General features: G+C 39.3%; 1 protein-coding gene across 11 annotated transcripts in view; it reads right to left on the bottom strand.

The window, feature by feature from the left end:
* Positions 1-863: 863 nt before the first annotated feature.
* The window catches only part of LOC143437388 (uncharacterized), a 27,501-nt gene continuing 11,320 nt past the window's right edge, over positions 864-17,044 (bottom strand). For all 11 annotated transcript variants that reach the window (XM_076922209.1, XM_076922215.1, XM_076922217.1 and 8 more), the window contains 3 exons: positions 9,015-9,141; positions 8,754-8,814; positions 864-7,618 (listed from right to left, as the gene is read on the bottom strand). In XM_076922209.1, coding sequence (XP_076778324.1) covers positions 6,280-7,618; positions 8,754-8,814; positions 9,015-9,141 — 1,527 coding nt within the window. In that variant the 3' untranslated portion in view covers positions 864-6,279. The remainder of the gene's footprint in view (positions 7,619-8,753; positions 8,815-9,014; positions 9,142-17,044) is intronic.

Below are 17,044 nucleotides of genomic sequence, written 5' to 3'. Positions count from 1 at the left end.
AAATGGCGTGATACCAGTAAGAAAACCGCCATGATGATTGCCCAGGCAGGCAATGCAGATTGGGAGCTTAACATGCTTCTATGAGAAGGTTAAAATGAAGGTAATGCTAATCAGGTTGAACTGCCTGTAGGAGTGTATACATAGATTGCAATGGTTGCCTGCTGTGCTTGCAATCAATTACCTACTAAAGGGGACCTTAGTGGAAATTTATTCTGTATTAACCAGGGTTCTGAGGAAGCATTCCAGAAATTCGTGGACAGGCTGCTGAAAGCAGCTGGTAGAATTTTTGGAGATCCTCAAACAGGAATTCCTTTTGTTACTCATTTGGCTTATGAGAATGCTAATGCAGCCTGTTGCATAAGGCAAAGACAGACTTACATGGATACATTTGTCTTTGCGCTAAAATTGGGCCCTCTTACAATCAGGGTCTGTCCATGGTTGCTGCCTTACAAGGGATCACTGTACAAGCAATGCTTGCACAGAGCCGTAAAGAAAAAGATGTTTTTAAATGTGGAGATTCAAGTCATTTTTAAAATGACTGTCCCAAAAACAGGCACTAGCAAATAATCCGGTCACATGACACATTTGTCCTTGGTGCAGGAAAGATAATCTCTGGGCTAGGCCTCAGGATATAGGCCAAGATTAAGAACATTTACATTTGAATTAAGTTGATATACAATGGGTGCAGCAGAAGTTTGTGTGACATACTCTTTTTGCCTAGGTCATTCTGACCAGCCCCTTGAAGGGTGTTTTCTGGAATTTGTTTATTGCCTTGTTTGTTCCTTGGAAGGGTCAGCTTCAGGGCCAAGAGTTGTAATGATTATGCTGGAGAAATTTAAATAATGGCTGCTCCGCCCATGGCATTGTAACTACCTGCTGGAAAAAGAATTGTTCAACTTGTTTTTTTTTTTGTTCCTTTGCATCTAGTTCCTTCCAAATTGTTAAGAAAGAGAAAGGACAAGATGGCTTTGGTTCCTCTAATATATATTGGGTTCAGTCTATTACTAGCAAGAGACCTAATCTTAAGTTCTGTAACAATTAGAAGATTGCCTTCAGCTTGGCATTCATCTGATACTCTCACTCTGCTAAAATAGATTGGTTATTGAATTAATCCAAAACAAAGTTCAAACTTAAGATTTATAAAACTAATGGGGCATTACAGCCTGACTTGCCTACTCCAGCTGCCATTTCAGTAAATATGTATATAATTATTATAGATCTAGAAGATTGTTTTTATACCATTCCTTTACATTTCTGGTAAAGGTGTTAGGTTTGCATTCAGTAAGTTTGCTCTTAATTGAGAATCCATGGTCCTCATCATTGGAAAGGTTTGCTTTTAATTTCATTTGCATTTAATGATTTTCAAAAGTTGTTAAGAGATATTATTTGGCTACAACCTCATCTTAAGCTTACCATAAGAGGATTTGAACCTATGTTTGATATTCTCAAGGGACATACAAGTCCTAATTCCCCTTGACAATTAACTAAAGGAAAAATAGCTTTGCAGAAAGTAAAGTAAGCTGTTAGTTATCACCAGACAAATTATATAGACTATGAAAAAGTGTTGGCTGTTTGTGTTATTATTACTCATAAGCCCACAGCAGCCCTTTGGCAAAAGAAACCATTAATGTAGATTCATCCTTCTTCATCTACAAGTAAAGTTTGTGTTAATAAAAGATTGTAAGATAGAATCCTAAAAACATTTTCAATAAAATGTTTATTCCTTATTCCAAATAGCAATTAAATTGGTTATTGAAAAATGATATTTGGCCTATTATGGCAAACATTTTAAGCAAATTTGGTGATCCCTATCCAAAAGATAAGTTGTTACAGTTCTTCTCTGCACGCTTTTATATTTCCTGAAGTTTACTACACATGCAGCTCATAGAAAAGACGTTTGCTGTATTTACAGATGCCTCATCTATTGAAAAGGCAATATATGTAATTAGATCACATATTTAGATCACATGTTTATTTTCTTGAGTTTTCTCTACTTAAGCACAAATAATTAAATTATGTGTTGTAGCCACTGTTTAAAATACTAGAAAATCAAGCTTTCAATTTATATACTTATAGCCAGTAAATGGCTCATAATTTATAATTGCTTAAAATTGTTCCTTTTTTAGATATTGCATTTCTCAAATTTTATAGTTATTTATAAAAATACAGCTTAATTAAAAAAAATATGTACTGTCTCTGAACTTTTTAAAACATTTAAAAGCTCATTGGATTGCCTGAACCCCAGGGCAATGCCAGAGCAGATTTGTATACTAGACAGATCATAGGCCTTGCAAATAATTGGCCATACTATTTTATTCTTTACAGCATCAAAACAGTAATGGTTTGAAACAATAATTTGGCATTTCTAAAAAGTGTGCAAGTTAAAGTGCAAAAACTTGTTTTCAGTATTCTCAATTTTTTCATATTGGTGTTAAACTTTGAGGACTTATGTAATCAATTTTGGCAAATAGATGTTACTCATTTTGATTTTTAAAAATTAAAATATGTACATGTGACTTGACACTTTTTAGACTTTTTAGTTGCAACTACTTTAATAAGAGAAGCAACTAAAAATGTAATTAGTTATTGCCTATATTATTTTCCTGTGCTTGGTGTTCCATACCAGACTAAGACAGGTAATGGAACTGGCTATTACAGTTATTTGACTACAGTCAAACATTTGAGATGTTTTGTTGACAATTTAATATTGAAATTCCTTATTATCCTCAAAAAAATTGTGAAAGAGAGATTATAAAACCTTAATATCTTTATAACTCTCTGAGTGTGGGAAAAACAGCTATTGGTGCTTCTTCCCTGGTGCTTCTTCCCTGATTTTACAAAAACTCTAAAAGGTTGGCTTTTTAAACTATAGGCGGGGGGGGGGGGGGGGAATTATACCCTCCAAGGTCACCACAAGCACATCTTGCTTTTGTGTTATTTCTTTTAAGTTTTCTGCAAACTGATGTTAAAGGTCAGTCTGCAGTAGATTGCCACTGGCATCCAGTCACTTCCAGGGTCTAATGGAGAGACCCCCTAACTAATTGTTGGAATGGTCCTGACCCTGTTTTAATTTGGGGTCTTGGCTCAGTCTGTATTTTTTCAGAAAAAGAAAATGGAGCCCGATGGCTGTCTGAAAGATTGGTCTGTCAAGTGGACACAGATCTTGAGCCTAATAATTATGATTCTGATAATGAAGAATCAGATAACGAATCTAGTCAGAGTGTGTTAGCCATGGAAGACCATGAGACTCTAGGCTGTTACTCTATCCAGGGTGTTCCCAAGTCTCATCTCCACCCAACCTAAAAGAGGGGACTTCTGCCCCTGGACCAAGCGGAGAGGGGCCACCCAGAACCCCCTCTGTCTGGCGATCTGAATTCTTGCTACGGCTGTGAGGCTAAGCACTGCAAGGGAATATAAATAAAAGTTAAAAATATGTTTCTGGGTTCCCTGAGGGACAAGCCTGACTGCATAGGGGTTGATGTCGAAAGTATCCCCTCTCCAGGAAAAAGACAGCGGGACGGGTATAGCCCTCAGACCTTACTGGACAACGACAGGAGGACTGGAGCCATTACAAGGTTCCCTTTAATTATTGGAGGTCAGGCCTCTATCCCTGCCTGGGTAAGATTAGAATTGCCACGGTCCTTCTATACTTGGAGAAGAGAGGAGACTTCAGGGACAGCCCTGCTTAACACTGAAGGCCTAAAATCAGCTATAAGTCTAAAATTCAGCAATAGGCCTGGCTTACTTGCCTGCTCAAAGTCTTAGGTCTCCACTGAAACAGAGGGCTATAAATTATAGTAAACAGACAGCTTTTGTTGAAATCTACCAGCCTGAGTAGTCATAGACTTTGTATCTGATCCCTGTCAGTCAGCAGTTGGATGAGATACTAAAACAGTTCCACCTTCAACCTTATTTCCTACTCGGCTGCGATAATCATATTGCTGTTAACGTTTGAACCTTGTGTCTCAAGCAGATAAGTTGCCTTCACACAAAGATCTCTCCCAACAAGCCCGGCTACTCGGTACCTCAGATGGGATGAAGTCGTGTACCCCACACAGCTGCTTCTACTGGACCTGTTCCTCCTGACCTATCCTCAGATGGGCTCCATAAACCCTGGACAGCAGGACACAGCCAACTCTCCTACATCCCCCATACCCATTCTTCTAGGTTTCCCCTAGAGACACGTCGCCCCCAATGTCAGCAGGAAGTAGCCAGATATCACGACGACGACCCTATTCCTGTTTCACCTCTCTCTTTTCTTTTTAAGTTAACCAAATCGGGGGAAACTGTACTCTCTCCCCCATGAGCAGGACTGAGAGACCTTGGTTGCCACAGCAAGGTCAAGTGACAGGATCTAGGTGGAGTTACCCACCTTGGCTGCCCGGAACACAGCAGAACTGCCCCTGGGCTTGCCTTGAGACATCTCCAGCCGTGACCTGGAATGGACTATGGATTATCCCACCCATCTGAAACCAGGAAAGGTTGTGGGTTGGGTCTTCCCCTTTAAATTGAGAGCTGAACATTAAAGCTTTGGGCCTTGATCAGAGAATTTTGTCTTGGCCTCATCTCTTCTAGCCCTCCTTCCCCTTTCATTCCCAGCCCCCCTTTCAGGTGAATCCAGTTGACTTGTGGCCGCGGGCAGCTACATTTGGCTACCTCTGGAATACAACTTCTTTCTCCTCTCAGAAAACACCAGAAGATGTCACCTCAGTGATGCTGGTTTCTTCTTTGTCCCCACTAATTTTTTAACTACAGGCAACCAGCATCAATTGTCTCAGTCGTTCCTTCTATTCTTTCCTCGAAAAACAGAGCCACATGGACAAAGCTGCTGAGTTCCTCTGCTTTCTGGAGCTGGAACTTGGCCCCTTCTGCTACTTCATCACCAGTTTTCTAGTTTTCAACAACTTCACTGCCTAAGCTTGGCTGTCCTTGAACTTGCTCTGTAGATAAACCTTGAACTCAGATCTGCATGGCTCTGTATTCTGAATCTTGAGTAATATATGTGTAACACTTTGCCCACACCTAAACTTTTCCTTACTTTAAACATGTTCTGGACAAGGAAGACTTGATTCAGAGATGTGCTTGATGTTTATCTGGGATTTACGGAATATACCTCCATGTCTGTACTTAAGTATTTTATTTTAGATCTTAAAATGATAACCCAGGATAGTAATCACAATTCATTAATTGTCAACTTCACACATACTGGTAACTCCACCTGAAAACAACAACTAGGTAATAATAATGCCTAACACGATACAGTGTTCCTTCATACAACTTCAAATCCATAAGATTAGGTGGAAGGCATCTTGCTCTAATGTCACCATTCCTTTAATACCATTTAATATCATTGATCACAGAATTTAGCTTCATTCAACTTCCTGGTTAGATTTTCTCTTTTGACCTAACATTTTATATGTATTTTCTTTCTAAGATTACTATGCTTGCTCAAATCATCATGAGACTAAACACAGGTCAAAGGCTTTGCTGGCTTCATTGTGACTTCCTTTGTCAATGTAATGAACATCAAACTCTTTACCTTATCTTCAAGGACACTCTACAGACAAGGGCAAAAGGCAGCAACATTCTTCTGCAAAACATCACAAAAACTATATACAAAGTTCAAATCACACTCAGTACATATGTGTTTCATATTACTACTAGAATGGCCCAGTAAGTTCCACTTAATGCATATACAGATCCAAAGTCTAAACATCCACATTGCTCCATAAAACAAAACAAAAACCATGGTCAGGTCTATCATAGCAATGCTTAAGTCTGGGGTAGTAACTTCTGTCTTAGATAGAATTTCCATTGCTAAGAAGAGACATTGTAACCAAGGCAACTGTGTTAAAGGCAAATATTTAATTGGGCCTGGCTTACACTTTCAAATGTTTAGTCCATTGCCATCATAGCAGGAAGAATGTCAGCATGCAGGCAGCCATGATGCAGGACAAGGAGCTGAGAGTTCTGCATCCTCATGTGAAGGCATTCAGGAAGACACTGTCTTCCAGCCAAGTGGTAGGAAGGTCTGGTTTGTACTGGCCTGAGTTGGAAAGATCACCCCCCTAGGAACTCAATTCCTTCAAAAAGGTAACATCTCCCACAAGGCACATCTCTTAATATTGCCACTTTGTAGCGTCAAACATATTTAGATCACCACAGTTTATACCTACTATAAATTCTTTCATGCTTTTAAGAATGATTAGGACATGCAGAGTCTTTAATATTTTGATTACTTTCAGATGGTTTCTCTCTAATATGTGTTCATTTCTGTATTCAGAAACCACTGTGGCACGTAAATGATTTCCCAACTTTAGTATAATCAAAAGATTTCTGCTTAGTTTGTGTTCTTTTATGTCTTTGGAGAGTACAGAGATATGCACAGGCTTTACCACATTCATTACATCTGTAAGGTTTCTCTGAAGTGTGTATTCTTTTATGATATCGGAGACCACTGTTAGATGGAAAGGCTTTACCACATTGATTACATTCATAAGGTTTCTCTCCAGTATGTGTTCTTTTATGATATTGGAGACCACTGCGACATGAAAAGGCTTTACCACATTGATTACATTCATAAGGTTTCTCTCCAGTATTTGTTCTTTTATGTCTTCGGAGATGGCTGTGACATGAAAACGCTTTACAACATTGATTACATTCATAAGGTTTCTCTCCAGTATGTGTTCTTTTATGATATTGGAGACCACTGTGAGATGGAAAGGCTTTACCACATTGATTACATTCATAAGGTTTCTCTCCAGTATGTGTTCTTTTATGATATCGGAGACCACTGTTAGATGGAAAGGCTTTACCACATTGATTACATTCATAAGGTTTCTCTCCAGTATGTGTTCTTTTATGATATTGGAGACCACTGCGACATGAAAAGGCTTTACCACATTGATTACATTCATAAGGTTTCTCTCCAGTATTTGTTCTTTTATGTCTTCGGAGATGGCTGTGACATGAAAACGCTTTACAACATTGATTACATTCATAAGGTTTCTCTCCAGTATGTGTTCTTTTATGATATTGGAGACCACTGTGAGATGGAAAGGCTTTACCACATTGATTACATTCATAAGGTTTCTCTCCAGTATGTGTTCTTTTATGATATCGGAGACCACTGTTAGATGGAAAGGCTTTACCACATTGATTACATTCATAAGGTTTCTCTCCAGTATGTGTTCTTTTATGATATTGGAGACTACTGTGACATGAAAAGGCTTTACCACATTGATTACATTCATGTTTTTCTCCAGTATGTGTTCCTTTATGGATTTGGAGATGACTGGGCCTTGCAAAGGCTTTACCACATTGATTACATTCATAAGGTTTCTCTCCAGTATGTGTTCTTTTATGTCTTTGGAGATTACTATGACATGAAAAGGCTTTACCACATTGATTACATTCATAAGGTTTCTCTCCAGTATGTGTTCTTTTATGTCTTCGGAGACGACTGTGACACGAAAAGGCTTTACCACATTGATTACATTCATAAGGTTTCTCTCCAGTATGTGTTCCTTTATGATATCGGAGACCACAGTGACATGAAAAGGCTTTACCACATTGGTTACTTTCGTACAGTTTCTCTCCAGTATAACTTCTTTCATGCCTGCAACAGTAATGGGCACATGTGAAAGCTTTAACACATTCATTAGCCTGTTCAATCATTTTACCAATATGAATCAATTTTACAGTTGGTCTAATAGTAAAGAACACTCAGATCATAAGGTTTTATCCCTTTGATGTTCACGGTTGTACTTGCTCATGGTGGATTGCTTTACCTCATTGAAAATGCCTGTGATGGTAAGGGCATTTATTACATGGCTCACATTTATAGCTTTCTTTTCTACATGAGTTTTCTATATGATGTATTTCACATGTCTGAAGAAATACAAAAGAACTCAGAGCATTAAAATGCTGATACCATTTTTAGTTTTTCCTGTAGTGTGAATCAAACCACAGGAGCACTGTGAACCAGGGTGAACAGAAGAATTTCCAAACTTCTAGTACCTATAGAGATTTTCTGCAATGTGACATTGGGGGTGTTCCCAGTAAAGTCAGAAAATGAATGAACTGAAAACACTATCAAATTCACAAAGTCTACCAAAGGCAGAATACTACATATCTTCTCATTGTTCTGAAATAGATAAAGGTACATTCTTTTTTAATATCCCTATGCTCCCACGGTTGCATACATTCTGACAATTGAAACACCCATTAAAACAGCAGAACAAATGAAAGGTTTCTACATTGAATGCACACACATTGACTTTTTGTTCATTGTAGACATTATTAATGTTTCTCCATGACAACATTCTTGACTCTCCTAAAATGACCTCACAATAAACTTAAAAATTTCACCACAAGAATATGAATATCACCAACTTTATCATGGAGTAATTGCTTATTAGGTTATGGATACATGTTTATCAATATTCAATGTGCAACATCTAAATATTATGAGACTATACAAATTGGTAGTTACACAATATGGTTTTAATGGAGATACATATCAAATAAAGGAATCTTGTAAGGCATTGTTTCCTTCTCTTCTTTCTTACAGAAATGCCTTGCAAACACCAATCAGATAACCGACATTGAGGTACACAGTTTTGGAAGAATATTATAATTATAGCTACAATAAAATGACTGATATTTTACACACTTGCTTTCTTTTAGAGCTTCCAGATCATATTAAAAATTTCTCACAGGCATATTTGTATCAGCTTAAACATTAAAATTACCTTTCATGACTTCTAGAAGTGTGATGTTGTTCTTCAATATGATGGTCTTCCAAATAATAGCCTAAAGCATGGTACCAGAAAATAAATGATATGGTATTGGAATTAAGCAAAATTCAACTTACTCTGAATTTTCACAGCAATGAACCTGATTTATTCAACTCAATATTACTTGTTCTCTATTGAAATAAGAGATGATCATCAGTAACACAGAAACATTTTTTTCTTTTATATTGAAAAGCAAAAGGAAATTCACAGACTTACCTATAGCAGTGAGGTTCCAGTAGTTCTCAAGCATCACATCTTTGTAGAGTTTCTTTTGGGAAAGATCCAGCAAATTCCACTCTTCTTCAGTGAAGTTCACATGCACATCATCGAAACTCACTGCTTCCTAAAATATCCGATACATGTGTACAACACAAAGCCAGATACTGACATCACTATAAAGTAAATGTATGCTTCCTAGACAATATATTCTTATAATTCACATGATTCCTCCACTTATTTTCTGACACACGAATTATAATATAATCACCATGTCAGTTTAGAAGAAACTTGAAATATTGACACTTGGACCCTTGACACAGGGTTCACCTGTGTCACCCCTGAACCCTTAGAATAGGATATAGCCTTGCAACACAAATGGCAATTGAGAGAGATATGCAGGGGAAACAGATCTACTGTACTGAGCACCCATCTGAAAAACTGTATGAACAATTACTAACTACAAAGGTGACAGGCAAGCTGCCTGTATTTGCTCATGTCTTTAATGAGACAGGCAGGTGTATGTCATTGAGCTGGATGCCAGCAAAGTCTATGCAATGAGTTTCAGGACAGCAAAAGTTACATGTTAAGAATCTCACTCTGGTACAAAAATAAACCAGGAAACAAAAATGATAGAATGAACTAACAGTTCTTTACTGACGTTCCTGCAAAGAATTATACATTCATTGCAGTTTTGTATTCATCTTGAATAAATATAAAGTGAACCAGTTTAAACAGCAACATTAATTAAATTTTACTAAAAAGGAATGCATGTTTAAACAGTTAAAAATTGACAGATGAAAGTATTAGTAATATATATGTTTTTGCTTTTTTTTTTTTTTTTTTTTTTTTTTTTTTTTTTTTTTTTGAGGTAGGGTTTCTGTGTATAGCCCTGGCTGTCCTGGAACTCACTCTGTCAACCAGGCTGGCCTTGAACTCAGAAATCCTTTCTCTGCCTCCCAAGTGCTGGGATTAAAGGCATGTGCCACCACCACCCAGCAGTAATGTATATGTTGATCAGAAATAAAGAATGCAGTTCAGGAAATATAGCTCAGGAGCTGAAAGATCTTGCTGGTCTTCCACATAATGGTGGTCAATGTCTAGCATAGACATGTGGACCAACACCTGTCATTTCTTCAAGATCAGGAGGTCTGAGGCCATCTTCTGACAACAGTAAATGTGAGGCACACATTCATATTCATGCACACACGTATAATACACTTATTTATTCAAAATTTCAGAACAAACACAAGAGTGAGCCAGAACATCATACACCTACAATTCAATGACTCTGAAGCATCAGATAATATTGACGACATGAGCATAAGCCATCCAGAGAAATAGAATATAATCTATATATTTTGCCAAATTTCAAAATCAAAGATGTTGACAAAGAGCAGCACAAAACCATGTGCTTATTGAACAAAACCATGTCAGGTGGTTTATGTGGTTTCTGTATCTACAATCAGAACAGAAAGGGCTTAACAGAAAAATTTGGTCTAGAAAACCAAAAACAGAATGAATAAAGTTAAAAATATAAAACCAGCAGGTTTGCAAAATAGCATAGCATTGAACAGCAAATGTGTGCACAGTATCTTATGTGATTGAAGGACAGAGTCCAAATGGGGAATGTATGGGAGCATGAGAAGAAAGCTGAAGGATCAGATTCAACCACAACACTGGAGACACCCAGAACAAAATTTATCTTGCCTAAAAGAAATGCAGAGGTAAAGCTGGAACAGAGACTGAAGGAATGACCAATAAAAACTCATTCAATTGGAGACACACATTATGGACAAGCTTAAATCCATGACAATATTAAGGATAATCTGTGATGCTCCCACACAGGAGCCTTGCATAATTGTCCATTGAGAGGCTCCAGCCAGCAGCTGACTGAAGCAGAAGCAGAGATCCACAGTCAAACATTGCGTGCATTTTGGTAACACTGATGGAAGAGTTGTGGAAAGAATTGAAGGCCCTGAAGAGGATAGGAACTCCACAGGAAGACCAACAGACTCAACTAACCTTGATCCTTGGGGACATTCAGAGACTGAACCACAAACAATAACACACACAGGCTGGACAAAGGACCCTGGCCCATAAGTAGCAGATGTGCAGCTCAGTCTTCATGATGGTCTCACAACTACTGTAGCAGGAGCTGTCCCTAAAGCTGCTGTCTATCATTGGAATCTGTTCCTTTAACTTGGCTGCCATGTCTGGCCTCAGTGGAGAGGATGCACCTAATCCAATAGAGACTTGATGCACCATCATGAATATCCAGGGGCCCACACATACTCAAAGGACAAACAGAAGATACAGGAGGGATTCTGCAAAGCCAGGTGACCTATAGTAGGGACTCCACTAAGTTCCTACCCATTTTATTTATAACAACTTAAAACTGAAAAGAATCCAGATGCCGTTCAACCAAAATATAGATATGGAAAATGTGGTTCATTTACTAAATGAAACATTATTCAGCTATTAAATACAATGACATCATAAATTTTGCAGGCAAATGGATACAGCTAAATACTATCATCTCCGTGACGTAACCTCGATTTAAAAGCACGTGCATGTATGTACTCACAAGTGAATAATAATCATAAAAAACAGGAAACCCACACTACACTCCATAGACACAAAGAAACTAAACAAGAAGGAAGGCCCAAGTGAGCATGGTTGAATCCCACTCAGAAGGGGGAATAAGAAATCATAGGAGGCAGATGGAAGAGAGAGAACTGGATGGGAGAGCAGATAAGAAAGGGGAATCAAAGAGAACTAGGAACAGGTGTGGTGAGAGACAAGAAAGGGCCAGATGGGGAAAATGAATCAAAATCTGCAGCTGCCTGGGGAATGGAGGGGTTATATTTAAAATGTGCTAGAGAGCATGAATTGGAGGGTGACAAGGAGACTATGGAGTTCATCTTAGCTGAGATGCATAGCAGTTAGATATGGATGCTGAAGAGGCCACATCTGCAGTCAGGCAGGACCCTCAATGGAGAGTTAAAGACACCAACCAATCCAAAAACCTTTATACCCAAAATTTGCTCTTATCCACAAGAATACAATCTACAACATAGATTCTGTCCAACAGCAAAATAACCCTTTGATACCATGTTGTTGTTCTAACTTGCTATTCTGCTGCTGTGATTGAATCCTCTAAGCAAAAGCCTCTCTCTCAGGTAATAAATGGTTGTTCTGCATGGTTCGGTCAGATCACAGTCCATCATTTTGGGAGCTTAGATTAGAAACTGAAAGCAAAAAGCATGGACAAACACTGTCTCCTGGCTTGCTCTTTTGCTTGCTCACTGTCTCAAGCTCAGCCTGCTCTCTCATCCAGCCCAGGACCACTTGCTTAGGGATATTGCCAGCCTCAGTGGAAGAGCCTTTCTAATCAATCATAAACACTATCTCTCACAGACAGCAACCAGCCATTCTGATGAGGGCACGTCCTTGACTGAGGCTCCTTCAGGTGACTGTAGCTCTGAAATGCTGAGAACTTAAGACAATTATGACACAGACACAATAATAAATGAGGAAGTTGTAACAACCCAAAACCAATGATTTAACCATATCAATTACAGGAGCCCCTGCCACCACAAGAGGGAGTTGGAGTTGTGACTGAGCCAGGACAAAGTAGGGAGGGCACCTGACTCAGAGCAGGGAAGGATACACTAAAATGGGGAGTTCAGAGGCTGGGCTGACCTGGGGTGAGGCATCTTTAACCCTGGGTTCCCAGGCAAGTGCGACCAAAGAGGAGGCTAAAACAGCTGGAAGGTGAACAGAAAAGCAGTTTGTCCCATACAATTCAAATGATCACCAAAAATGGACAGGATTTCTGGTCCAAGGAAGATATGCTAAATTTGTTAGAATCGATGAAGTACAACATTCTATCTTATGACAGCTGCAAGTTCAAAACTACAGAGTCACATATGAACTGGGCAGAGGGTAGTTCAGGAGGTGGGAAATGAGGTCTTTGTCTTTCCACCATATAAAACAGGAAAGGCAGAGCCTGGTTTGCCCTGATTGCTGTCTCAAAGAGCTCTCTGTCATTGACCACTCAATGGGTCTAGGTCTTGTTGTTAAGAACGATTTAACCCAAGGTGTGGAGTTAGTAACTAAATTGATTAGGATGGTGTCTGTCTCATTTCCTCAGTTAGAGAATAACAAAGTGCCACACACAAAATAGACAGCCACAAGGGGGCGGTAAATGCTACCCAGCAGATTCCTCCCCTTGTACAGAGGAGAAAATGAAGATAGGTTGGCAGCTGTGAGCCCTGTAGCAGGGTTCTAAGTCGGCTCTAAACTTCCCAGAAATTAAGGCCATGGACACATCATCCCCCACACCAGGCTCTGAAACATCTTCCAAGCCCTTTGTGGCTTCAACTCTCCACTATACTGTGCTTCCACAGTCACTTTCGTCTTCTAGCTCTGCAAATACTCAAGAAAAATCTAAAATCCAAGGCACACAGACACAAATTTGACAGACAAGTCACTTAGACAAAGAACAATGACACAGGCAGCCTTTCAACTCTTCAGTTGGGATTCTTGAGGGTTTGGGGTTCCAGTCCATGCACCAAGAACTTGTGCCCAAGACACTGGGACCCCAGAGACCATCAGCACCTATTGCAATGCAAATACACAAAGGTCTGTACTATGAGCTCAGTAACAATAATTTTCACATCAGGTCCAAACTGAGAGACCAAGTCTAGGGGTGCTGAGTATTTATTGCAGCTACAAAAATTGGGACATTAACATACAGATCAGCAAATATTTTTTTTTAGAAATGGCATGTCTGGTATAATTTGCAAGAACCAAACAAGGAAACAAAACCTTCTGACAACTATGATGGGTAGGCTAACATGTTTTTCCTCTTTAAGGTTTGTTAGCTATCTATATGTAGCTAAACCCTGCTGCTGTACCTTGACTGGCTGTTGATAAGTGGGTTTAGTCATAAAATGTTTACCCAAGTGGACTTTGTGCAATCTCAAAAACAGAGTTATTTGGACGTCAAAAACTCATCTTTTTGACTAAGCCCCTTATTATCAAAAGATACTGTTTACCTGCAAGCCATGCCTGACAGTAGAATAGGTACTTTATCCAAAGGCCTACCTCACTGTCTGTTACTGCAAACCCTAATATCAGTTGCCCTTACAACTGGAACAGAATACCAGTGGCCCTCACCATTGGAAAAAAATATTAGTGAAAATTACCCCTCCTATTGTGCATGCCTCCTAAAGATAGTGCAGACAATCCCCACTTGCCCTTCTTTTCCTGCCTCATCCCTGTATCATAGCCCCAACTTGGTCAGACAGTTCCTGTTCACCCACATGCCATGCCTGAAAGGACACAAGGTAAACTTTTCATAGATCTACCACAATATTTGTCATCCCAAATGCTTTTTTCACAGTTGCCTCTAGTACTGTACTAAACAACAGAAGCAGGTTAACCTCACTAATGACAAAGTCTCCTTGTAGATTACTAAGATGATCTCTTCCTGCCCACCTCTTCTCCCAGCTTTCAACATTAGCAAGCATTCCCTCCTGAACATGACAAACAAACAGGTCAGTAAAAGAGGCAACACTCAGCCAAAAATCTCTGCAAATCCATAGATTAAATAGTAGCCCAGGAACAAAACTCCCACCCAAATAAGTCTGGAAAATTTATCAATGAAATCATAACTGAAAAATTTCTTAAAATAAAGAGGAAGATGACTATGAAGGTACAAGAAATATCCAAACTGCCAAATAAATTGGGAAAAAAAGTTTCTTTGCCACATAATAATCAAACCCTAAACATATAAAATCAAGAAATATAAAAAAAACTACAACAGAAAAAAATTAAGAAAAACTAAACAAAAACCCAAGTAACATATAAAGGTAGATCTATTAGATTTATGCCTGTTTTCTTAATGTATACAATAAAAGACAAAAGGATTTGGACACATGTGATGCAGAGTCAAAGAAACCACCCATATTTCTACAAGAAAACTGAAAGACCCCCAAAGGGGACCCTCACTCAAGTCCAGACCTGCACACACCCAAGGACACAGGAGACACCTTCTTGATATAATAACAAAAGGTAGTTTAATGGCAAGGGTCCTTGGGTCAGAGCATATCTCACACAGGAGATAGACGATCCGACCCCCATCCCAGGAAGCTTGGGATATTTATGGGTAGGGTTTGGGGAGAGCAGGAAAATTTGGCACGGTTACATATGATTGGATATTTCAAACATCAATCATTTGAGCTGGACGGATGACTAGTTACTTTTGACCATGAAGCTTTGGACCTCCCAGAAAGGGAGGGAGAGAGAAGTAAACACCAGATAGCCCACTACTCACTTGGGCTTGTTTGGACTTGTCTGGACACGCCCTTGCATGCCTTTTCATTTTTGGTCACCCCTCCCCTGCAGGGACTTAATATTTTTATTATGACTATATTTAATAAATTGCTGGTGGTCTTTGCTGACCATGAATTTTTGTTATTGTTTCAATGCTGCTTTCAAATTTTGTTTTCACATGCAGAGAACAGAGACAGGGAACAAACAGAGAGAGCTGTGTAGCTGGTGGTCTGTGTATATAAAGCACACCTGACAACAGCAGCAGGTGATGGAGGCAGGGAATGACTTAAGCAGTTGCTAAGTCCCTGAGAGCAGAGCATTGAAATTGCCTGTGCCCCGACAACTACAGAGGCAAGGTTCACCCAGGGAACAGGAAAGGAAGAGAGAATCTCAGGCATTAAAGATGAATAAAACAAAATGGATACATTGGTCAAAAAAAGTGGATTCTAAAAGTTTCCTGGACATAAACAACCAGGAATTCTGCATCATATGAGAAGGGAAAACTACAGATGACTGGAATAGAGAAAGAAGAATATCAGCCCAAAGGTCTAGAAAATATTTTCAGTGAAATAATAATGCAAATTTTCCTAAACCAAAGAACATGCTTGTTAATGTACAAGAAGCATCCAAAACACCCAACAGATTGGAGGAAAAAAAGTCCCTTTATCACATAATAATCAAACAATAAATGTAAAAAATAAAGCAACATAAAAAACTGCAACAGAAAAAAAATTAACAAAAATTAAACAAAACAAAAACAAGTAATGTATGAAAGCAGATCTGTTAGATTTATGCCTGTCTTCTTAAAAACAGGTTTTGTTTATTTGTTTGTTTGTTTTCGAGACAGGGTTTCTCTGTGTAGCCCTGGCTGTCCTGGAACTCACTCTGTAGACCAGGCTGGATTCAAACTCAAAAATCCGCCTGCCTTTGCCTCCCAAGTGCTGTGATTAAAGGCATGTGCCATCAATTATTGATCATTATTGCTTATCAATTAGTATTGATAATTATTGATTGCCATTTATTGATTGGCATTGATTATTGATCATTATTCCATCACCGTCATCCCCCTGCCTCTGCCTCCCATGTGCTGGGATTAAAGGCATGCGCCACCACTGCCCAGATATACCTGTCTTCCTAATGTATACTATAAAAGACAAAAGGGTTTGGACACATGTGCTGCAGAGTCAGAGAAACCACCCGTGTTTCTATAAGAAAGCAACTGGTGCAAATGTTTTGGGCAGATTCAGAATCAGCCATGACAGTGATGTTACTTAGAGGTCACCTCCTGATCTAACACATGAGGAGCATCACCAGGGACCTCACAGGTCATCACATCTGGCTGATGCTTCCCATGCAGCCCCAGAGAGGACTCAGCACCCCAGCTCCCACTGCTCAGCCGCCTGCCCCTACCCATTGTGGGCAGTGATCCTGTGCTCACCATGACTCGATTTCAGAGCTACCCTGAGGTTTCCACACAGCACCTGACAGCAGAGCTCAGAGCAGAGCACAGATGACCACTCAAGCCTGCACTGCCACAGTGAACTTGCAGAATGTCACCCGGAAGAACCCGCCTCCTTCTGTGATTGGCAGGTCTGCTTGGGTGCCTCGATTGGCCAGTGAGTCTTACCACTCCTCAAAGTTAAAGTGTGCTTTCACACCAGGGTCAGACCTTTTCCAGATCTCAGGAG

Source organism: Arvicanthis niloticus, chromosome Y (assembly GCF_011762505.2).
Source record: "Arvicanthis niloticus isolate mArvNil1 chromosome Y, mArvNil1.pat.X, whole genome shotgun sequence".
In the NCBI taxonomy this organism is placed as follows: Eukaryota; Metazoa; Chordata; class Mammalia; order Rodentia; family Muridae; genus Arvicanthis; species Arvicanthis niloticus.
Note: the sequence above shows the minus strand (reverse complement) of the source record. Positions and strands in the feature narration are given on the sequence as shown.